Here is a 24,148-nt window from a genome sequence, read left to right as displayed (position 1 = left end):
CTCTGGAGCTCACCAGAAAAGCTCCTACAAAAGTTGTCAGAGAAGCATGGACTGCACCGAGCTGCACAGAGCTCACACCTCCTCTTCCTCCATGCTGCAACCCAGCCTCAGTGATCCCGGTCGGCTTTAATTATACAGATATTTGCAAGGGAACACAGTCCAGACACCCCCGGCCAAAGCATCTGCAGAGGAAACTCTGCCGGCCTCCCCCTCCCGGTCGTTGGACAGGGACACGAATTCTTCATGTGGCAGCAAGGGCAGGAATTTTAGAGACACTCTGAAAACCACACAGCCCCCGTCGGGCAGCGCAGGGCTCCGCACAGGGGGACAATGCAGGGGACAAGGCAGAAGTGGCAGAACCAGGGGAGCACCTGCCCTCCCACCGTGACCTCCCTGCAGGCGCCTGGCTCTGGAATTCCTCACAGGTACGTGTGCACCAGCTCTGCAACATCTGTCCAGCTGTGCTCACATCCAGCTGTGGCCCCAACAACTGCTGGAGGCAGCACCGCTTTGTTTGGGAGCTGCACTTTGAACAGCAAGAATCCAGACAATCTGCTTGCAGGAATGGGGCAGTGCAGACCTTTGTGCCTTGAGTTGTCACTCCCCACAATTTTCCAGCTGCCAGGGAGGCTCCAAGGGGAAGGAATGCCAGGTTGCTTTCTCAGGAATGTTTTGAGTTCTTTTATTTTTGTCTGGAAAATGCAGTTTAATCCAGCACCCCCCTTGCTCCTCAGACTCTTTGGGGGATGACTCCTGGTGGGCAGTAGAGTCATGCATCCAAAGTAGAAGCAAATGCATCCAAACATTTTTGGACAGGGCTTCTGAATGTGCAGCGTGTGGGGACTGTTGCTGCTCCACGACAAGGAATACAGGAAGAGTGCTGTGGGCCCGAGCCCAGCCATCACTAAGGAGCATTTTGGCTAATCCCAAAGGGAAAGGCGACTACAGCAGAGCAACAGAGCTTCCCATACAGGCTCGGTGGTATTTTGATGCAGGCACCATCAGTCTCCTGAGGGTACCAGCAGGGCGCCAGCTGCAGCATCCCCCCCGGCAGGGTTAACAGCAGCACACCGTGAGTGTGCAGGGCCCAGCCAGGCAGGCGGGAGCAGACAGACGGACAGACGGACACCCGTGGGCTCCAGCCCTGAGCCCCTTGCAGGAGATGATGTCACTGAGATGTGCCTGTTTCCAATCTCCAGCTGCTGGTAGGAGGCCCCATTACCAACTGTCTGAGCATTTCAGGCTGTTGGAAAATGTGCAAAGAGGGCCAACACTGCGAATCTGGACAGATCAGCATGCGAGCAGGCTTTTAAAATAGACTGAAAGCCCAATGATTGATTAACCTGTATTAAACTCATCAATTAAGAGTCTGTCAGGGCAGCCAAAGGTTTGGAAATACCTACAAATGCATTGCCCTAAAATGCCCCAGGAGCTAAGGGTGGTACCACAAAACCTCCCAAAGCCACCTGCAGGACTGGGGACTGGCATCAGCAGGGCTAAAAGCAAGCTGATTTTTGTTGCTTGTGTAAAGGCAAAAATGGTCATCAGAGGAGCCATATGTTAGTGACAGTCCATGCAGTCTGCCACCACTGTGTCTGATGGGACAGAGGCTGTCATTTCTCCAAGAAGACTTTTTGTCACACAGTACCGAAGTCTGGCGAATCTAATTAGCAGTTGTTGGGGAAGGCACATCACTTTCTTGCCAGCAGCAGGCTTGACTGGTAGATCTGTTCTGTAGTTACAAAAATTTCAACTCGGGCTTCCTCAAATTAGTAGACACTAAATCACTGCTTTTTATTCAGCTGCAATTTACCGCAGTAATTCTAAGACAGGGGTTTTAAGGAAATGACTGAGGAGAATAAATTTGTTACTGCCTGAGAAGAACACAGATAGAAAACCAAAACAAAATATGGTTCTAGTCTGTGCTTAGTGTCTCTGTCACTTACGTTCAAAAGGATTGTGAAGGATTCAAAGAGCGGAGGAGGCAGGGATGAAGAAAAGCATTTGAAACTTCATTTCTGTGAAATGCTCTGCTGAGAATTGGGGAGCAGTCATGAGCACGCACAGTGACCCACAGCTGCAGAACCAAGTGATGTTATAGATGAAGGTTTCAAGGTACTCAAACTCTTGTACTGTGCTTTGACATTAAATTCAGTACTTTTAGTATTCTCTGTGGCAGACCAAAACCACAGTTAAAACATGATTTACATCACTGGGAGTGAACTGTCCTAAAAGTTTTGTACCAATTTCTATTTGCTTGAAAAAGTTTGCTGTGTTACAGCTGTGCCTGTGGAATATGTGCTGGGGCACATCACATCTGCCTGTGCTACTGAAACCTCCACACCTAAACCTGCCCAGAGCTTTCCCACACAGTTCCCAACAGGCACAGCTCTGGCTCCCAAGCAGCAGACTGAGGCCCTGACCCCCAGACATCCAAAGCCACAGGACCTGCCTGTGCTCCAGGACCTGCCCTGCACTGCCCACACCACCTGGGACAGCGATTCTCGCCTGCAGCACCTGGGTCTCTGCCACATTTGAGAGCAGATTGCCTCTGCCTTCTGTGCCTGCCTCGTGCTCAGATGAGGGCTGGCACTGGTGTGAAGACAGCCCAGGATGCTTTGGTGTGGCTGAGCCAAGCAAGAGCCTCCCTGGGGAAGGTCAGACAGGCAAAGGGGACATGGGGCCCTGTTCCAGTGCTATGAGTCAGCTCTCCTCCCATGTCCCATGTGGTACTCCAGCCTCTTGGCTTATCCCCCTGCACACTCCAGGCTGGTCCCCCACTCTGCCAGACCCCTCTAGAGGGCAGATTTGTGGTGTAAACACAATGTACCTGCTGCAGCAGTGGTTTATGTAGCTCTGAATCACCCAGCGCTGAAATCACACCCCACCCACCTCTTCCCCCAGCCAGCTATTCTCGGGCAAACTCACAGAACATGGAAGTGGGCTTTAACAGTTCCATATAGTGAAGTGGCATTTGCCAAGGGATTTCTTGTCAGCTTCTCCACTGGCCCTTTATTGGCTGCTTCTCCTGGGGCCCTGTGTGTGGTTTGCTGCAGCACAGAGCACCATGGTCTTCCCTGGGCTTTTGCTGTCTTATGCTGACACGCAGCACATCACATCACATCACCATGGAGCTGCCCTGAGGAGAGGTGGGGAGGCAATCAGGACGTCATTCTGCCATCCCTGAGCCCCTGCTCAGCCAGCAAGGGGCAAGATTGGCTCTACCTGTGCTTCTACCCAAGAGGCTCCAGCAGGAATTCTGCTATGCAACATGCCCAGGAACTCAGGCTCATCTCAGAGGATAATGACCCCTGTGCTCAGGTGTTGGTCATGCTACACTGTGCGCTGCTGCAGCCAAAAGATCTGTCCAGCAAGGACACAAGGCACACTGCAAAAAGTTATCCTCTGACTATTGCTGGAATTTTCTGTGTTTTCACCCTCCACTATCTTCTCATGTCAATTTGGGCAGGCAAAAGAAGGGCCCCGTGAGAGCCAGATGATAAACAACCCAGGCAACACCTGCTTACAGGAACTTGTCCTTAGTTTGCACAGCAAGAGAAAGGGACAAAAAGAAAAAAAAAAAAAAAGAAGCAAAAGGTGATAATGCAGATCTAGGATAATGTTGTCTACTCCCAAATTCCATCTAAAGCCTGCTACCATCATTTGTCACCATTCCCTACTGTGACAGGACATAGTGCAGTGAGTTTGGCAAGAGGAGTTTATTCCCAGTACTCATGCACTCAGTGGAGAGAGGGAAAGGAATTTGCTACAAAAATGCTGCCCATGCTGGTTGGACTGACCATGCAGGAGGCCAGAAACAGATGTGGATGTTTCAGAGTAGCAGCTTAGTAGATGCACCCACAGGCCCAGACTCTGCATGTCAGCTTGCCCATCTTCAAAGGGAACCCAGTGCTGGGCAGTTTGCAGAAATTCGCTACAAGAGGCTAAAGAGCCCTGGGATGAGATCACAAGAGATGCGATTCCTTCAGGCAAGATCAGTCACTGATAGAACAGTTTCTCAAATAAAACTGAGAAGAGATGATAAAAGGCAGTGGGGCTGACTGTGTAACTAAGTTTAAAAAGCAGACATACCCATATGCACATACACTCAGATACATTCCCATTGCAGTTCTGTGTGTGAAGTGCCAAGTGACAGAGAACCACCAGTTTTGAAGAGCTGTGGGACATCACTGATGAGTGCTACAGCACTAAGGTACTTTAAACTTTGCTGGAATAAATCCAGTGGCAAATGGGAAACCTGTATTACCTCTAGCAGGATGTCCATGTGAGAAATGGCTTATCCATGAAATAGAAGGCATTATCTGCAAAACTCACTGCGTGGGGTTTGGACTGGATTTATTTCACATAACAGATCAAGATAGTGAATAGTGAAGATTCAGTTTCAGGGAGGAAAACCTGGCTCTTGTGTCATTCATTTAAACAGGAGGTATAGAACACATCTGTACTATGTTAGAACAGTGTAGTGAGATTTCCATCAATACAAAAAGTAAATGAAGACAAAAATGAAAAAAAAAGGAAATAGTTTATTCGCTGCATGAGGAAACTTCTTGTAAATTACATATAAAGAAACTTGTTATGCTGTAGTATATAATTTCCAATATTCCACAAAGATAATTGTAATAAATATACAAACCAAACCAAAGTAGAAGACTAAATCCATCAAGCAACCTATAAAATGGTTCATCAAGTTTTATACTTGCAGCATTAGCATGCTTAAAATTTTGTTCTTTTCGAAGTAATGCAGCAAAATTTTTTTCACATTTCTTTGGAGCATTTTCAAAGCTGTCTAACTACAAAATACTGTTCAAAATTAGACGGCACTAGTTAAACCACTCAAGAAAAGTAACACCAAGGTCTAACTGATGCAAAGGTGGTGGTTTTCTTTTTGTTTTTAAAATCCATTTAGCTTTGCCAGAGTTAGGAATTATCTGATATAAGTGCACTATGAGTTCAGTCAGCCTGAGGCACTGCTGACTCCTGTCATATTATGACTCTATATAAACTTCATAGATTATATAGCTCTGAAAGATTTCTCTATTAATAGAGACATATCCCCATAGAATAAAAAAAACCACAATACCATATTGAAGCCGCAAGCTTGTTAAAATGGTTGTACCCTCAAGTGCAGTGTGTGCTTAAAACATTTTTCCTTAGTTTCATTCTATTCCACATCAGGCATTTTTATTTGACTTTAAATGTAGAAGTGCTGATAAAGGCTTTATTGATGCCCATAGCCTCTAGAAACAACATACAGAATTTTTTGACACCTCCTGCTGTTGTCTGCCTATAATTCCTAAATTGTTTTGGAACAGCAGGCTGAATTTTACACGTAACTGCTCTGGACCACACTGACAGACAGGTCTATTAATCCATACAAATTTCTTACAAACTGAAAACACTTCACTATGCTTCACTATTACTGAGTACTTGGGGGTATAAAAAGAAACTCTCTAAGACACAATTACCTAAAAATATTTGTTAATAAGCTTAATGCAAATATTATGTAGAAAAAATGGTTTCGTTACAAAAAAATTCATTAGAGGGCCAGTAAAAATATACCGCAGAGAAGATCTTTACAAAAGTGAGGTTACGAAGTATGAGGCATTGACATTCACTGTAAACATCCTGTGTTCACTAGAATCCCTTGTCTAAAAGTTTATGACCTGGTTTTGTTCCTGAGCTTCATGGCCAACGCTTGCATAGACAGCTAAACCTATCACAAAGGGCTGTTTATAGAGACAGTTCTGTTTGTATGTGACTTCAATAAACTAATGCTTTTACCTTTTGAAATAGTTTCATTCCACTACCAGGTAGTTAAGGAAACTATGAAGCATGGTATGGGTTTTGTGTACTCAGTGCATTGGGTGAACTGGGGCAGCCACGTTTTAGTGTGTTAATCTTAAATAACATTGCACCAGGAAGTGTAGCTGTTCGAGGTTCTGGCTCAGCATAAATATCTACTCCTGCTCGCTCCTGCAAGGTTCACTTCTGCTCTGCCAAAGGCTGCATGTGGCAAAATGTCAGCAACCTGAGTGCTGCAGCACCAAACACACCCAGTAACGAGATGCAGCTTATAATCAGTGCAGAAGACCTCACAGAGAATTTCACCTTTACCCAGGCAACACCAGTGCTTTCCTCCAGGTTAGCCTGCTGCTGGTGGAGGAAGCTGGAAAAGTACTCACAGGGTAAACACGACATGGAGTGGCCTATGTAAAAAGTCTGAAGAACATACTTGCGTTTTGGGTATAAAAAGCAGGCATGTGTTTAGCTACTGCACATGGAAATGCACATGGAAGTGGTACAGACAGACAAATATATCCCCCTCACAAATAGCACAGTAACACAAAAGCAGCAAATTGCCAATTTGAAATCTTATGTTAAGGCAAATCTAGATAAAAGAACCATAACAGGGTTAATAAAAATAGGGAATTTTCCTTGGCTTTTTTGTTTACTTTTTTTGTGATTGGCTTTTACACATTGATAAAATTTGTTTAAGCACTTTCTGGACATCTTCATCCATTTGACCCTAGACAAAGAGAGAGAGAGAAAAAAAGATGATTGAATGAATGCAGCTCCAGTCTTTCAGAACATTGACAAACTATTTTTCAGGTATATTAATTAGATCAATTTCCCAAGTGGAAGCAGTGTTAAAATTGCTCTTGAGCTGTCATACCTTATGGGAGGGATGTTTTCTAAGTGAAAACATGCAAAATTCTTACTAGATCTGCAGAAGAAACATTTTCAGTTAATACACTGACACTGACTGACAACATGCAACTGTACCTGCACAGCATAGAGAAGGTGCATCCTGTAAACTGAGACAATTTCCTGGTGTTGTTTCTTTGTTTCCTAAAAAACAGTTAAGCAGAAAGGCATAGAGCATTCAGAACTATTGAACTCAGAACTCCCCCAGCAGATTCTGACTGGGAGAATTCAAGACATAGTCTTATTAATGCATTGAAAACCAGTTCCGACAGTGTTGTGTCACCAGGCACTCAAAAATTTTTGGAAGTATGTCCAGGAAAATGCTGTAGTTCTATCTATCCCAGTAAAAGAGCTGGTGATATTGTGAGTTTTAACAAGTACTGAGCTGCAAAGGTGTGGAATGAGCACGTACTGTATTTCCAAGCTTATCAGCAGCCAGAAATGAGGAAAGACAACAGAACTCTGACAAATCAATTCTGAACTGCAACTCAGCTCTTCCCTGAAAGCAGTGGCCCTGATGCCTTGGGATTTTAGCTTTTATATTTTTCAAATCCTGTACTGCTTTAGGGTATAACTCTACAACTCCATAGCCTGTTCTATGGGAGCCACTGTTAACAGCCACTGTTAACAGCCACTGTTCTCCCATTTCATTCAGACAAAACAATTCCTCTCTAGGCTGGTAGCTAGAGAGTAATTGTTTGGATATATTTGGATAGATATATTTGGATATATACATATACATATATATATATATATATATGGACACCCTACTGCCCCAGGCCCCAGAAAATATAAACAGAAGTGAACTGGGGGGAGAGGCCAACTGGGGGTGTATGATTTCATTACCTGAAGTTGTAATTGGAGTATAAACGCCTGATACATAAATAGACCAAACTTAGAATTGTCTGAAAAACTCGTGACCATCTTCCATCTTGGATATAGCCCCTGTAGGGAGGCTTTGTCCACCCCTAATGTACCTGAAGGCCCTTCATTAAATATATCTGCTTTTATTCTCTTAATTCTGTCTGCCCTCTGTTTTTAGGTAAGCCTGAAAAAGACATCAACCCCTCTGCTGGAGCTGATGCCTTCCCAGGTGAAAGGAGGTGCTTACCCTGCAGGGCCCTGACCTGATGAACGCCACCCAATCCTTTTCAATGACCACAGACTGCCACAACTCAGAAGCCACCTTTCCAAAGATACATTAAGCTGTTAGGAAAGCTAACCTACAGGAAGGAAAGAGTGCTTCTGTCCTGTTTTAAATGTTACCTGCTTTCCCAATGTGCTGTATACCTTTGCACTTTTACAATACTTTGCTGATCCTAATTATTGGGAGGTGAAGAGTCCTTTCACACATGGAGGACTGGAACAAGAAAGTCTGGCCCTTCACACTGACAGCATGCTGTGCCTACTATTTCTCCAGCCTGCAAGGGAGCTCTTCTGGCATACTGAGCCCTCTCTTTTTCTGCTGGGAAAGGTAGGAAGCAGACACCACTGAGCATGTCAGTCTGGGAATTCTCCTCTCAGAGGCACTCCAGAGCCCTCAACAAAGGCCTCCAGTGGACAATACCTTCTTTTCATCCTCAGCAGTGGATAAAGTACTCTCCTCTGGGCAGGCAAGCTCTAGGAAATATCAATTATGACTCAACCCAGCTTAGAAGACTGGACCTTTCACACACAAACAACAAAATTTAAAAAAAAATATGTCTTAAGGCATTCAGAATTTCAGAGAATGAACTCTGCTCCCCATAAAAAGATGCATTTGCTTGACAGGAAACCACATACTTTCTTCCAAAAATCTTAAAACCCCAAAACAACTTCAGCTGATGAATGTTCTTGAAAACCTTCTGCAAACTGATCATACATCATAATTTTTTGGATGAAGATTCTTTTCCATGTACTCACTGACTGTACTCTATTTTAAATAAGGCAGAGTGAAGAACTGTACAGGTTTCTTTGGAGAACTGGGACTAATGTTAGGTTTACAAACTGTCACACTTACAGTCAGTTGGTTTTGCAACTGCTTCACTTGTTGCTGTAACACCTCCAGCTGCTGGCTTTGTCTTTTGGGGACACTGGTTGAGTAGGAGAGCTGAGAAAGGCTGTTCAACGCTTCTTTTAATTTGCTAATTTCCTTGGACATTTCATTGATCTAGGGAGGCAAAACAGAGGTTTTCATTAAAAGATGCCATGCATACTGTATTCCTGTGTGCCTTATCTTTGAGTTATTTGTGACTTAAATCTAAGAAGTGGGGAAAACCAAATTGTAAATAAACTCTATGGACAAACAGAGATGTCATGTAAGCAAAGGGTTACAATGGTCCTCGATTCCCCATCCTAGTCCAGTCTATTCAAATTGCACTCCTTGCTCTGAACATCAGCAATATTTAACAAGAAGGGCTGCATTTACCACCTTTGCAAATTCTGCTGCTGAACCAAACACAGGCCAGCTATTCACAGCTACCAAAATGCACAGCTCTGGATAAAGGAATTTGTAGTGATGGATATGGTAGCTGCAGAGGAAAACTAGTCAAATCATGCTGTGGTTGAGATAATGTAGTAACATGTAGTAACATTGAATTTTTGCTCCTTCCTGATACTTTGTTTTCTTGTCTCCTCTGGAATATCTTCCTGCTGTAAATCTCACTTCTTTGACTTCAGCTGCCTGAATAGTGCAAACCCAACCTAGGCAGAACTTAAAAGAGGTAAATTGAAAGATTGTGTCTATCTCCACAGGGGAGGGAAACCAACTGCAAAGCCAAACATAGAGAAAACCCTTTTGCCTGCCATACCTGGATTTTCAGAGGGGGAAATGCACTCAGAAGGTACCTGAACCAACATTGTTGGGGCACTCATGCACCAGTAAACACGCTTTGCACTCTGAACTCACACTACACCTCCACTGTACTGAATCACTGACCTTTTTGTCTTTATCTTCTTCTAGTTTTGATGAGTGTTTCATTTCAGTAAGAGCTTCTTGAACTTGGTGGTACTTGTGCTGAAGATCAGTCACCTCCCGTTCCTTTGCTTCAAGCAGAGTATGCATACCTTCTTTTGCTTCTTTCAAGTGCAAAATTTCATTTCTCAGTTTCATGGCATCTAAGGATATATTTTCCTTCTCTCGGATTACATCCTTCAGTTTGGATGACAAAACACTAACTTCACCCTCTAGTGAGGACTGGAGCTTTTCAAATGTGGCCTTGGGTACCATGGCTTCATTAATTGCAGCTTTTTCTTCCAGTAACTCCTTTTCCAAGTTTCTTAATTCACTTTCCTTGTTGCTAAGTAGTCGTTTGAGCTCATTTATTTCTTCCTCCATCTCCTTTATGGTATTTCTGAGTGCATTGATTACCTGACGGTGTTCAGTAATTGGCAAAGAGTTTTGTTTCTGAATGTCTAACAGTTGCTTGAGTTCTTCTGATTCATCTAATACTTTTGTGTACTGGGATTTCATTTCTGATAACTCATTTTCTGCTTTGTATCTCAAAGAATTTGTTACCTCCATCAGTTTCTCATGTTCATCTCTAGGAATGTAGTCTGAAGCTATATCATCTAGAGTTTTTTTCTTCCTATAGTCTTCAAGCTCTGTTTGTGCTTCCTGGTACAACTGAGACAATTCACTAAGTTGCCTGTTGAGATCATCTATCTTTCTGAGCATCACATCTTTCCTTTCTCCAGCTTCAGCACTAGATTCCAACTGCATCTGATTTGTCAGCTTGTCCTGCAGCCTTTTAATTTCCTCTTGCCCTTCCTTGTACCTCTCAATCAGCAATGCTTTCTCTTGATTAATGTTATCAATAACTGAACAATATGAATTCTTCATTTCCTCACACTCTTCCACAGACAATTTGCCTGCCATCTTCTGCTCTCTCTCTTCAAACTTCTTCTGTAGCTCTCTCACTTTTTCTTTTTGTCTTTCGCTTTCCTCCAATGCTTTCTTCAATTCTTGCTTAAGTGCTTCAACTTCTCCATATGTAACCTTCAACATACTCACATCAGAAATGGTTTCTTCACTTTCAGAGGAAACAAGACCTGTCTTCTTTTGCCTTTGTATATTCAAAATCTCTTTCACAGCTTCCTCATGCCTGTTTTGAGTTTCTTCGAACTTCAAATTAAGATCAGAACCATTTTCTGAAATGTCTGGGCTATTTAAATGATCTGCTTCTGGGACTCTATACTGGACTTGAGTTTCCACATGCTTTCTTTTGGCTTCAGAATTCTCTAATTTTCTCTGCAAATCCTTTAAGTCTTCCTGGAGGTACTTTATTTTTACTTCTCTGGGGCTTGTCAACTTTTCTTGGATTTGAGTGGCATTTAATGTAGGCTTCAGCTCCTGCACCAAGAACTCATTTTGTCTCTCTGCTGTTTGCTGAAACTGTGTTTGGGATGAATACGATTCTACAGCTGAATCCCCTTCTTTAGGTGTTCTTTCCTGTCCAAAAAAACCCACCAACAATTGCACAATGAAACCAAGTACATGATTCTAATTGTTTTAGAATAGAGTAAGCAAGGAAGTATTGCCACATGCTACAGAGACAGATGATGAAAGAGCCATGGAAGAAACTTCTAGAAAAGTTCAAAACTCAGCTGCTCCCACTTAGTCATCTACAGCGAGAGAAGGCAGTAAGTGCCAAGCTCCTCTGAAAGTCTGGGCTGAGCTCCATAAGCTAATAATCAAAGCTATGCAAATTAAAATTCTTCTAGCACAACTGTTAACAACATATTTTAGAATGTAGTTATCATAATAAACAAAGTTATTCAGTAATTTATGGGAAAAGTGAGAAGATCAAAACACTGATTTAATCCTTTGGGGCAGAGTGCTTCCATGATCTTACCAACAAGCTCATTAAAAGATCTTTACAGTACAACTCTTTAAAACAGTAAGCAGCTCTTTGTTCTGCCTAGCAGATTAAGAGAACATCAGAACAGCACAAAAATATGACACCTGTAATTTGTCCTGCAGCTCCTTATTGTGCAATGTTAAAGAGGCAATTTTTGCTTGCATCAACAAAAGTAGATCTTGTTGGTCAGCTTCAGAACTCACATCCAATAAACTATCAGCACCTTCAGAAGGAAAAAAAAAGATTTAAAAGGTTTAAAAAAGCTGAAATGCTATTTAGTTAGCTATTCCAACATTTAAACAGCTTGTTCCCATGACCACTAAATTCAATGAGCAAGCAAACTGTTCCTACAAACTCCCCAAGAGTGTGTTAGGTTAATGTAATAGAAGCAGAATGTTTGGTGGGGAGCTGCCTGTGGAATTACAAAACATCACTCTCAATCCTTAGTGTGTCTCATGTTCTAAGTAGAAAGATACAGAGGCTTTCAGCATTTTGTGCCACCTGAAATACCTAATGAGATAAAGATTAATTGTGTACCTGTTGTGCTGTCACTCAGTCTGTCTTTATTATCCTTGTGAAAGGAGCTGAATTCCTCCTGCTAAGACATCAAAAGAAAACATTTTCACAGAAAGCAGATGTAAAGCTGGACAATTCAGCAAAAAGAATTATAGGCAGTATAGATTCTGCAGGATAAAGCCTGTCCAAGTGGATGTCTTTTATTTCTGAGGTCTTATTTAATTGTAGCATGTGTCCAGTATTTCAAAGTGTGCTAAAGCCATTCAAGTTCCATTGCCCAATTCCCATTAAATACTAATGAAACACAGGCATCTTGTAAATAGTTTGGAAGACTACAAACCTTCTGATAAGTAATAGCAACATACTGACATGTGCTTAAAGAAATCTTCAGCAACACAAGGTAAAGATCAGACAGAACACACTCAACTTTTTCACTGACTTCTTTTGGTAAAATGGTCTCTCTTCGCACAGCCCAATTCCCTGCACTTTGCTGATGTTAGAAATTGAACTATTGGAACATTAATACCTTCATAACCATACTTCTAAACACTAACTCACCTATGACTATTTATGTGTACATATTTTTCACACATTAAAGTAATCTTTAGGCTTTTTTTATGAATTGCATTTAAATAGATTTGGATTCGCTTTTGTTCCTAAAATTCAGCTAATTAAGTCACAGGAGACTCTGCAGTCATCAAAACAGAACATCAAACAAAACAGATCCTGTACTTTCCTTCCCATAGCTCATAAGAATGGAACACTGATACCTTGCACACTTGATCAGCAAAGAAAGCTTGTCCTTTTCCAGTCATGGGAGTTGAAGTTGATGAGAGTGGAGAGGATAAATCATTAACCTGTAAAAAATTTTATATAAATAGGTATGTATACATACATTTACCTACAGGTATCTCCCTAACATGTGCCCATATATATATTTATGTATATATGTGTATATCTATATATATATATACACACACATATATACCTGTATCTATATATATATATATATACACATACATACATACATACACATGCATTAAAGAGTACTTTTACCTGCACTAATATAAGTCACAATCCTAGATTACTTTCAGAGAACAGACCTAATTATTTAGTGCCCTTCTGAATCATTATTACATAAGAAGTGTAGCTGTTACACAGGTTACATTCTGGTTTAAGACTAACCCTAACTATTAAATAGACTTATATAGTACCAAAATGCAGTTAAGTATTTTATTTTGATATGCTTATATGCCCATAATAATATATATCCATATATATGTATAACTAAAGTATAAAGAACTCATCATTTACTTATTGAAATCAGCAAAAGAACAACAACTTTATTTTGAAGAAGCAATTGTACAGTAAAATTTGTACAGTTGTATCTTGGACCATGCTGTATTTTAAGCAATTTTGCTTAGTTAATCTAAGCAACATGAGCTTTCATGGTGTCATCCTAATGTAAGGAAAAGCACTCATGGTAAGACAGGCACATAAAATAACAGTGACAGAGAAAATCCTGCCCACATAACTCTAATAATGTTCAAAATGCTTTATATCCCCTAAAAGCATCTCAAAATTAGTCTTTTCTTTACCTGAATAGGACTGATAGGAGGAGGTGGGGCTTTGCGTTTTTTTGGAGTTCCACTTCTTTCTGAACTTAATTTAGAGCCTTGATCATGCTGAAAGTTTCACCAGCCAGAAAAGGTAGGTTTGTTAGTTTGGTTAGTAAAGTCTGAGCAAGTTGTTTAATAAAAAAATATAAAAAATAAATCCCACATTAATATCAACTTTAGCAGCTCATGCAGTGCCTTTTTCCCCCTGGGTAAAGACCACATCTCTACTAACACAAAGATATTAAACATGCCTGACAATAAGAATCTGCTCCCTTGTAAACCATGCTTCAGTGAAAACAAACAAGATTTAGTGAAAAAGCAGAAGCTGACAATAGGTTTAGCACCAGTGACCTTAAAACACTTCCATTCACACACAGCCCAGTCATGCCATTCTTCACAGCTACCATTTTTCCTCTCCACCAGCTTCTGCCTGAGCCCCCAAAAAACCCACCTCTGCACTGAGAGAAGGAATGACCAATGCATTGCACCCTTGTCTACTTCCCAGCCACCAGCAGGTCTACAAGGTCTACTTGCACTCCAAGATATGACACTGAATGAAAAATGTAAGAAACTAATTTAATTGTCTAAATCTGCTGCGATTGTCACAGGAAGGGGGTCTCCAGCAAAACCAGGGATAACCTTTAATTTTATGTTTTAGAAAGAATTTCTCTAGGTCTCTTTTCTGTAATTCAAAGAACCTGCCCTTCACATGAGGAAAGCGGAATCATCCCAGCACACATGCACATACACACTGCTCCTCCTTTCCTCCCCTCACCAAGGGTCCTGGTTGCTATTACACAGAGAAGCCAAGTCTAAAAGTAGTGTTCCTGAAACACATTTCTTACCTAAGCAAGAAAAACCTTTTCCATTACATGGTAGTCATGGCAACCCATCTCACAATGACACTTACTAGTGCTTCTGTTACTGTTTTTTGTTATGTTACAAGTCTAAAGAGTCAGAGTATTTTCAAAACCAAAAGGACAAATACCTGCTTCACTTTTGTTGGAGACTTTGCCTCTGTGGAGCAGAAAAGAAGTGGAATAAAGAGAAGTTATTAAAGGAAGAATTACTTTCTACTTTTGACCCACCTCTCTGCTCTGCTTCCCATACCATACATAAATGGTTTGGTTTTTGAATTCCTGTCTGACGCCTGAAAAGTACAATTTGCAAATTCCATTTCAATCACATTCTTTCTCTGCTACTCTCTGGTTTCATTTTGAGACAAAATCTGAAGAATCACGACAATTCTTATTCTGGTCTTGCACCATTCTTATGCATTAAATTTCCTACTTCAGAAATCCATTGTAGTTTGACCATAAAATGCTCTGCCTGCTTTAGTTCCTTCTCCAACCCCTCTACTGAGGGGTTCTATGTACAAAAGAGAATCCATTCCCAATTGTATGCAAAAGTTCATGATACTGCTACATCAACTTGTCTTTCTCCAAAACACCTCTTTTTGGCCTGCTCAGGGTTTTATCCCATGCTAAATATTACCATCAACACCAAAGAGTTTTTGGGAAGTCTCAGCCAGATAGCCAAATGACTTTTGCAGCATTTCAGGCTACACTTTTAAGTAAATTTGCTCAGTGCTAAATCAAGAAGTGACAAAGGGCAGGTCAGCCTCTCTCACATACCCACGTCCTGCGATATCTTCGACGACAGGAGATTCTGGATCCCTGTATTCTCGGAGAGCTTGGCGTAATGCAGAGCATTCTGTCCAAAGACATCTACTAAACTGACATCTGCACCTCTCCTAAGGAAAGCTTCCACCATGTTAAGGTTACTAGCTTCACAAGCCATCATCAAAGCAGTTCTGAACAAGAGACGAAAAAAAACAAAATACAAACAGCAAGTGTCAAGGCATTCTCTTTAGCAGCTCATTTCTTCAGGGAAAAAAATATTGTGACTGTTATTGTGCAATAAAGTCCAAAATTCCATCAGCATGTTTATTGGTACATAAATGTGGCTTCTCTTTCTCCTTGCCAGCTCTTCCTCCTCTTCCTCATACACTCCAGCTGCAAATACAGGTCTGCAAACATTTCTAAATATGGCTTCATGAGGCTGAGAGGAGAGTCATAGATAGAAATGGCTGCAGGGTAAAGTCAGACAAACAAACCTCATTGCTACACTCTGATTGCAGTGGTGGTACAAGAAGAAAACCTTTACTTCTTTCCATGTGTTGTCTTCTCCTCCACATGTTGTGTTCGAGACAAAGCAGACAAACAGATTTCAATCAAAAAAAAAAAGTAAATATAAAAGATCTTCAGTGAGTCCAACAGATGAGTTTGACCTCAAACCCTGTGCTACTGTCAGCCTAAAAAAAAGAAAGGATTTCATGACAGCACAAACAATTCCCTTTCCTACACAGGGCAGCTGCACAGAAATAGCTCCTGGAGTAAGCATAGCATACAGAAGGAATCTTTTCCTAACATGTATCTGCTTTTCTCAATTTTTTGAAGGAGTCATAAGAGACATACAGAATAATTACAAACACACAGAAAGCCTCCCCTTTTAAGCATGCTCTAATACTGCCTTCCTGCTCAGGCACAGCTCTCCTTTCTCAGCATGAAAATATGTCTAATAGGTTGGCCAAGTTTACTGCCAAATACATTCCTCAGTGCAGATACAATGCTGAAAAGTTACTACAGCAATAATATTTGCTAACTATTAAGAAAACAGTTTCACTAATGAATTAAACACACTCCCTCTAATGGGTGAGTCACTTGGAAAAGTGATGGTGTTGCAGTACTGTGCTAAAAGTAGTGGTGAGTGATAACTTGGATAACACCTCCAGAGTCACAGGGATGGTTTTAGATTACCAAAATAATTCACTTAGTCTGGATATGATAGGAATCTGGAGATGCCATTTTCCAAGGCATCTTCTCCCAGTGAGGTTTCTCCTGTTTCAGTAAAATCTTAACTACTTCTGTGAACATGAGGGGCAGGACTAGTCACTACCCTCATCACAATTAAAGCAAGAAGTAAACCAGCACATTCCATGTTACAATGTTTTGCTGCTTCTACATACAGTGCTATCTTAAAAAAAATACAAAAATGGGAGTCCTATCTGTGACAGAAACTCCTTCATCCAATTAAAGCCAAAAGCCTTAACACTGTCTGCTGATTAAACACTAGGAGAGCGAGGGGAAGGCAGAGGCCCCAGAATGTGCAGCACCTCAGGTTCAAAGCACCAATGAGGCCATGAAAACTGACAGAAAACAAAGGGGTTTTCTTCAGACACCTGGAAATTAAGAGTGCTCTAATGAACTTTGGACTGATAAAAAACAAGTTAGGGCCCAGTCTTATATTCACAGGTGCCACCAGAGAACAGAATCAGCATTGTGTCACACAGAATAATCAAAATTGCTATGAAGTGTAAGTGCCAAGTCTTGTCAGTATCCTGCCTTACCTCCACAATTTAACCAGCTGTTTATAAAACAGTCCATAATTTTATAAGACTCTTGATCTTTGTCAGTATCATCAGAACAAGTGCATTTTTCACTACAAGGATGTTGCTTTTTAATAAGTTGTCTGATATTTGCACTATCTCTTCATGCAGAAAAATCTCAAATCGGCACCTTCTTAAAAAACAGCATCTCCACCATAGAGATTTACTATATTATTTTTTTTCTTACTGCTGTGGCTGCATTATGGCAGAAAAAGCAACCCTCACAGATTTTGCTCACAACTAGCAGTTTTAAGGATTTAAGTTGGAGGTATTAACTCATTCCAAGAAGACAGCAGCATTTTATCTGGGATATTTAGAAAGTGATGTGTGGGTGAGTTCTGTCAATCATATTTGTACAGGAATAATTTAAATGCTCTGGTATCCCAAGGGAATACAGGCAGATTATTTTTATAGCCACACAGGTTCTGCTTCATCTTTTACTTCAGTCAGAATTCTGTAATCATTCTCAGCAATCTGGATATGCTGTCTAGTACAGAAAGCATTATTTCACCTAACATCAACTATTTTGGGAAGGACTTGAGAAGAAATTTTCATCTGACAGTCAGCTTTGGTGAAGAATCAACATGTTAATGTGCTGTACCTTCCATTTTTATCCCTGGTGTTGATGTCTGCTCCATGATCAAGAAGGTATTTGCAGACTTCTGTATGACCATTTTGTACTGCAAGCAGCAGAGGTATATTCCCATCCTAGAAATGCATATAAAGAAACTATGAAGTATTCCATCCACTTACAAAAACACATTGAGATCTAAAGTCAGCTGCAAATTTTACCTTTACATAGCAAAACTGAGGTGGTAATAACACATTTTTCATGTGTACCATAAACATAGCTGCATGTGTTATAATTCCTTTCTAGTCTGTTTGGGATGATACAAAACACAGGGAGCAGGAAGTTGCTTTGTACTCCCTTTGCTGTTTGCTCAATGCTAAAACACAATTATTTTGAAACTACAAAACATCTTTCTGTAGCTCCATAAAAAAAATGGTAATTTTAACTAAGTATTAGGCAAAAATACAAGATTTCATGAAGTCATGGAATAACAATTTGGAAGACACCTTTAGAGGTATCTGGGGTTTCTCCCACTTCTTTCTCTATCCAGAGCTTGACAGACTTCAAGTTTCAGCACATTGCTCAGAGACTTGTCCCGTCACATTTTAAGCATCTCCAAAGGTAAAGACACAGCTCTAAGTACAAGTTCCAGTGTCTGACCACCTTCAAGGTGAGGATATTTTTTTACTAGTAGCTAACTGGAATTTCCCGGTTAGGTCCACTACCCAAATTCTGATCATTCCTTACCATTTTATCATGCACCTCTGAAGCTGGTCTCTCTCTTTCTCATACCTGGGCATGATGTAGCTCAGGACATTTTTAAGATATTCCTACAACCTTAAGACTGAAAAAACCTTTTATGCCTTTAAAATGCATCTGCTGAAATCTTAGATCAGATGTCCATGTCTGTGACATATTTGTTTTCGCTACAAAGACCAGATATATACCAAAGCCAAAACCAAACAATTTTAAGTATCTTTATCACTTTCTGCCTGGCCTGTGCTTTACAGATCCTTTCCTTTTGTCATTAGGTTTTCTATCAGGCATCATTCTCAAAGCCAGACCTGGTTGGTTGTAGACATTTCACAGCAGTGTCTCTGAGCCTTTGGAGTATATGAGGTATATTTGTTCCCCTCAGGTATGTCATGCTCTGACTGGGCTTTGTGAGCATTTTGCAGCCCTTGGCCACATACTGGGCCTCTTCCAAAGCCTCCTGGGGACACTTTTAATTATGTTTTGAAGGTGTAAGAATTGATTGTAGCTACCTGTGCCAATGTCTCAACAATCAGCAAACCCTGCCACTGCGGTATCAGATTGTGAAGTGCTTCCACACCTCTGCAATGGCAAGCTGCAAAAGGAACTTCCTCCAGCAGAGAAACCCTGAAGGTGTGAGCACAGCACTGCTTTCAACGACTGCACCCAAGATGGAGCATGGTAACACATGGAATGAGGGTGATAAAAGTTCTGAAGTATCTGCAGTACACATAGGAGAGGAGGTACATACCAAATCTTTGATGTTAATGGGACACTTCTGCTCACACAGGAGTTGAACTGCCTGAAGACACCCACATGCAGCTAAAACAAAATTAAATTAAATTAAAAAAAACAAGACAACTGTGAAAGTCCATTAAACCCCAATATCAAAATTTGTGTCCCACACTTCTATTTGCAATACTGAAGTGTTGCAATACTGCAGTGGGGTACAGAAAGAAATTTTGGCTGATAAGCTAGGAATATCAAGCACAACAAAGCAGTACAAAGTTTCATCAAAGAAGTTACCTGCATAATGTAAAGCTGTTTTCCCAGAATTGTCAGTGGTGTCGGCTGGGCATTTACTCTGCACAATAAGGAAAAGGAGAAAAAGCAATTAGAGAAATACAAAGAAAATGAAACATATGTTTTATAGACAGAGTGCTTAACATCTTTGCAAAAATAATTATGTGCTGCTTCAGAGAAGAACACTGAAGGAAGGTACAGCTTCTCTCTCTACCAATCTGGTATTTCCTGTCTTCACACCAACTTATATTGAAGTCACAGGTAATCTTCATGGTTAAGAGAACTGTCCCTAAAAACTATTATGGTTTCAGAATAATTTAAGTCAGTAAATAAAAAAGTAAATAAATACATAAATAAATAAAGTAATAAATAAATCAGTAAATAAAATCTCTTTTGCCTCAGATTTTTTTTTTTTTTTTAACATTAGAGTAAAAGCTAAAGCAACCATGTCCTAAGGCAATTTGTCCTGCATTTCATAGAACCATGCCAAGGTTTGGATTAGAAAAGACCTTAAAGATCTTCTCGTTCTAACTTCCTGGCATGGACAGGGACATGTTCCACTAGACCAGGTTGCTCAATACCCCATCCAACGTGGCCTTGAGCACTGCCAGGGATGGGGCATCCAGAGCTTCTCTGCTCAACCTGTGCCTCACAGTAAAGAATTTCTTCCTAATACTGAATCTAAACCTACCCTCCTGCAGTTTGCACCCTTGCCACTTGTCCTATCATGACATACCCAAGTAAAAACTCCCTCTTTGGTTTTCTTGTGTGGCCCCTTTAGATACTGAATAGCACTCTAAGGTCTCCTGGGACCCTTCTCTTCTCCAGGCTAAACACCACAGTCACAGCCTTTTTCCTCACAGCAGATGTGCTCCATCCCTCTTGATGACTTAAGTTTTAGCTTTCATATTATCCAGATTCTGTACTGCATTAGTTCATAAGTCTGAACTCCATATAAAGCGTTAGCAAGTTCTCTTCACAGTTTAGTTAGACAAAACAATCCTATTCCAAGGATTTCCAAGATGTCCAAGGACACCGTTGCAGCTTCAGGCCCAAAAAAGTACAAACAACAGCAAATTGAGGAGAGCAATCTGGGAGGATGTGACTTCATAGCCTGAAGCTGTGATGGGACAATTAATCCTAATATTGAATGGACCAAAACTTATAAAAATGAAAACTCGTGACCCATTGTCCATCTTGGGTGTAGCCTTGGCCAGGTTCTTGTGCTGCCCAAGGTGTATCCTTTGAAGGCCTTTCTAATAAATACCTACTTTATTCCTTTAACACTCTCCAGCCTCTGTTCTAGGTACACTCCCAAGGCATCCCTCTGATCACCTTCATGGCCCTGCTCTGTGCTGGCTCCAGCAGGTCCCTGTGGTTCCTGTGCTGGGAGCCCAGGGCTGGATGCAGTGCTCCAGGTGGGTCTCAGCAGAGCAGAGCAGAGCAGAGGGGCAGAATCCCCTCCCTGCCCTGCTGCCCACGGGGCTCTGGGTGCAGCCCAGGACACGATTGGCTCTCCCAGGTGCAGCACCAGCATTTGGTCTTGTTAAAGTTCATGAGGTTCCCATGGGCCCACTGTCAAATGCTGTAAGGAGCCTTTAGCTTTTTAAAAATAAGCACCAACAATCCAGTTATATCTTGTTGCATTACAATTATCAGATGCTGCTGATCAATCTAGACTTCAAAGCAATAAATACTAATGAAAAAAAAATTCAAATCCTTGTCAAGGCTCATTTTGGTACAGAAGATTTTTGTTTTAGTTACAGCAAAGACAGAGTATTATAGAAACCCAGGTTCATTGAAAATAGCCATCATGATCATCAAATCCAGCTGTTAACCCAGTACTGCCAAGTTAACCACTGAGACATTCTCACATCTACCCAACTCTTAAATCCCTCCAGGTGAAGAAGTTTTCCGATTATCCAACTTAAAGCTCCCTGGGTGCAACCTGGGGCCATTTCCTCTTTTCTCATTGTGATATGGTCTACCCTAAGCCTCCTTTTCTCCAGACTAAACACCACCAGCTCCCTCAGCTGCTCCTCACAGGACTGGCTCTCTAAACCCTTCACAAGTTTCAAAGCTTTTTATTGGACAGTTGGTTGCTTTCATTTCCAGAAAACAAACATTGTAACTTTTGACTTTTACATGCAGCACTGTCTCCCACACACCTGTGATTATCTAGGAAAACAGGATCACGTAGACCATTACATCGTGTAACAAAAATGTCATAATTCCGCCTGTGTAAAATAATTATTCAGCCTGTTTTAGCTAAACACTAGTCAGACATTCCTTGCACACACACTTTGATCCACATAAGATAACCCTAAGAGCATGAATTATTGGAGGATATCACCAACAGGTCTGCACTTAGGAATGTACTTATAAACCTGCATATTGAAATGAAAGCAGAATAACATGAACAGAAGCAGGTCCTGGTGTTAAGCACGGCTGGTTCTGAGCCGCCTGCGATGCCAGCAGCCACGGCCGGATGGCGACGTGGATCGGGCGGAGGATAACCCTGGGCAGACCGCCTGCAACGGGTGGAGGTGGGAATCAGTGAAACCGGACCCTGCCTTGTCAGACACTGACAGAGGTCAGTCCCCGGACAGCTGGAGAGCCCTGAGGCAACCAGGGAAGAACAATCTGGAGGCTGGGATATAGGATCTATTCTTTATCTGCACCACCGTGTTCCAGCAGGGTTGTTAATCATTATTTCATCCGTATTCTCAGTCTGTATTCATTATTTTATCTGAGATCTGATAACTCCAAACCTCAAAAAATCTGTTCTGTTTCTCTGATCACCACCATGAAAACTTACCTGTATTTCTGAAATGAAGCTGAGATGGACAATGTCTTTGCTTACTAACACTCACCTTCAACACGATGAGATTTTTCTGTTCATCTTCACTTTTGTTTTTCTTATTTTCTCTCCCCATTCTTTCAACTCCCTTTCTAACCACTCACTGTCCTTTACCTCACTTCACTGAAGATTCTATTATTTCCATATGATTTTTGGATCTAAACTACTTTGTTTTCATCTCTTTTTTACTTTAAACTTGAAAATGTTTCTGTGGTGAACAGACAGAACGCATTCAAGTGGAACATTATCAGAATCCCCTCAGAACTGAAAAACCTTCGCCCCTGTAACTCTTAATCCATCCTAATTCCAAGTCATCCAAACACACAGACAAAACACAGGAAGTTAAACTGAAGCTACAACTACTTGAAACACAACCAAGCTATGTCAGAGCAGCTGGACATAGAAAACTGTATTTGCAGACCACTCAGGGAAGATACACTGTTTTCTATCAACCATTCACAGTGCCTACAATGTCCTTAAACTCTTTATGTTTAAACTCTTGATGCTGAGGAGATAGAACAGTATAGAAGTGTGGTGCAGATTATTAGCACAAAATGAGTCTGATGAAAGCAAATGAAAATCTCAAAAATCAAAATGAATTTGATTTTACTTTTACCTGAAGTAACCTCTTAATGCAATCAGGGTGGCTGTTCTTTGCTGCAAGATGTAAAGCACTGTGCCCTAAAAGAATAAAAGCAAAGCAAATTAATTATTCAATCATGCCAAAGCACAGGAATAAAACCTTTCATGTCAAAGGAAAAATCTTGGATTATCTGTCTTGTTCCTATCACAACACATAAAAAGTAAGGGTAGAGAAAATAAAGTAAAAACCTAAATCAAGCAGAATGTCTTTTCTACTTGTTGTTCACGCAAATAACAGAATAATCTTAGTCTTAATTCATATAAAGGAGTGACACAAACACCGTAGCAGACTACACCTAGGAAGAAGCAAGTCTAAAATTGTACATTATGTCTTGTTTCTTAGAAAACAATTTTCTGGTATTACAAAGCCTCCCTTGCATACGGATGTCTGTTGGTGTCATGATTTTTGGTATTTGGCAATGAAAGCGTGCCCAGCATCAAGAACAAAACATGCCAAATGCACCACCTACAAATATATTAAGTTTGTGTCACCCATGAAGTAGACATAGAAGATTCAAACACAGGCCTGCTTTGGTTTGCACCTCACAGATTTCCTATTCTTGATCAACTACAGGTCTGCATTGGTTTTCATTTAGCTGAATTCATGATGATTTACTGATTATGGATTTATGATGAAACACTGAAGTCTCTCCTCCAGCTTCATCTTACAGAGCATCTGAGAAATTGATGACAAGACAGCAAAAGCAGAAATTATCCATACAACTAAGAAAAGAAGGACTCAGGATTTAGTACTCAATAAAGACAAAGACACTTGTGACAGGAAGCTCTTATTGCAAATGGTGTGACCTTCACAAAGAAGGATTTCACTGAAGAGTAGTGGGCTGACACTCTCAGGTGGAAGCAAGCAGGCAACCTTTTACTACCCAAGTGACCAACAATTCATCAGGCAAGGTGAGCATGAGTTTGGAATTATAGTCTGTATCAGGTACATATATTTCCTTATCACTACATAAAATATGAGTGCTTCTTCCACTATCACAGACACTTTATATATAGAGGCAAACGATTCCCACATATGACAGAGATTCCCTCAGGCTGCAGTAAGTGGCAAAACAGAACTCATGAGCCCAGCAATTACAGATCATTACTGGAAAGACAGAATGCTGACAGGTCATCCAGGTGGCTGAGCTA

The 24,148-nt window shown here is 41.0% G+C and overlaps 1 protein-coding gene across 3 annotated transcripts in view; it reads right to left on the bottom strand.

Annotated features, from left to right (window-relative positions):
- Positions 1-4,554: 4,554 nt before the first annotated feature.
- Positions 4,555-24,148, bottom strand: part of RAI14 (retinoic acid induced 14) — a 93,273-nt gene continuing 73,679 nt past the window's right edge. For 2 of the 3 annotated variants that reach the window (XM_064736082.1, XM_064736083.1), the window contains exons 5-18: positions 22,971-23,035; positions 19,498-19,555; positions 19,223-19,293; positions 17,749-17,855; positions 15,334-15,512; positions 14,688-14,716; positions 13,679-13,765; positions 12,851-12,937; positions 12,102-12,162; positions 11,669-11,787; positions 9,644-11,155; positions 8,726-8,875; positions 6,805-6,870; positions 4,555-6,547 (exon numbers count right to left, since the gene is read on the bottom strand). In XM_064736082.1, coding sequence (XP_064592152.1) covers positions 6,470-6,547; positions 6,805-6,870; positions 8,726-8,875; positions 9,644-11,155; positions 11,669-11,787; positions 12,102-12,162; positions 12,851-12,937; positions 13,679-13,765; positions 14,688-14,716; positions 15,334-15,512; positions 17,749-17,855; positions 19,223-19,293; positions 19,498-19,555; positions 22,971-23,035 — 2,669 coding nt within the window. In that variant the 3' untranslated portion in view covers positions 4,555-6,469. The remainder of the gene's footprint in view (positions 6,548-6,804; positions 6,871-8,725; positions 8,876-9,643; positions 11,156-11,668; positions 11,788-12,101; positions 12,163-12,850; positions 12,938-13,678; positions 13,766-14,687; positions 14,717-15,333; positions 15,513-17,748; positions 17,856-19,222; positions 19,294-19,497; positions 19,556-22,970; positions 23,036-24,148) is intronic. The other variant, XM_064736084.1, reaches the window with a different exon arrangement.

Source organism: Zonotrichia leucophrys, chromosome Z (assembly GCF_028769735.1).
Source record: "Zonotrichia leucophrys gambelii isolate GWCS_2022_RI chromosome Z, RI_Zleu_2.0, whole genome shotgun sequence".
NCBI lineage: Eukaryota > Metazoa > Chordata > Aves > Passeriformes > Passerellidae > Zonotrichia > Zonotrichia leucophrys.
Note: the sequence above shows the minus strand (reverse complement) of the source record. Positions and strands in the feature narration are given on the sequence as shown.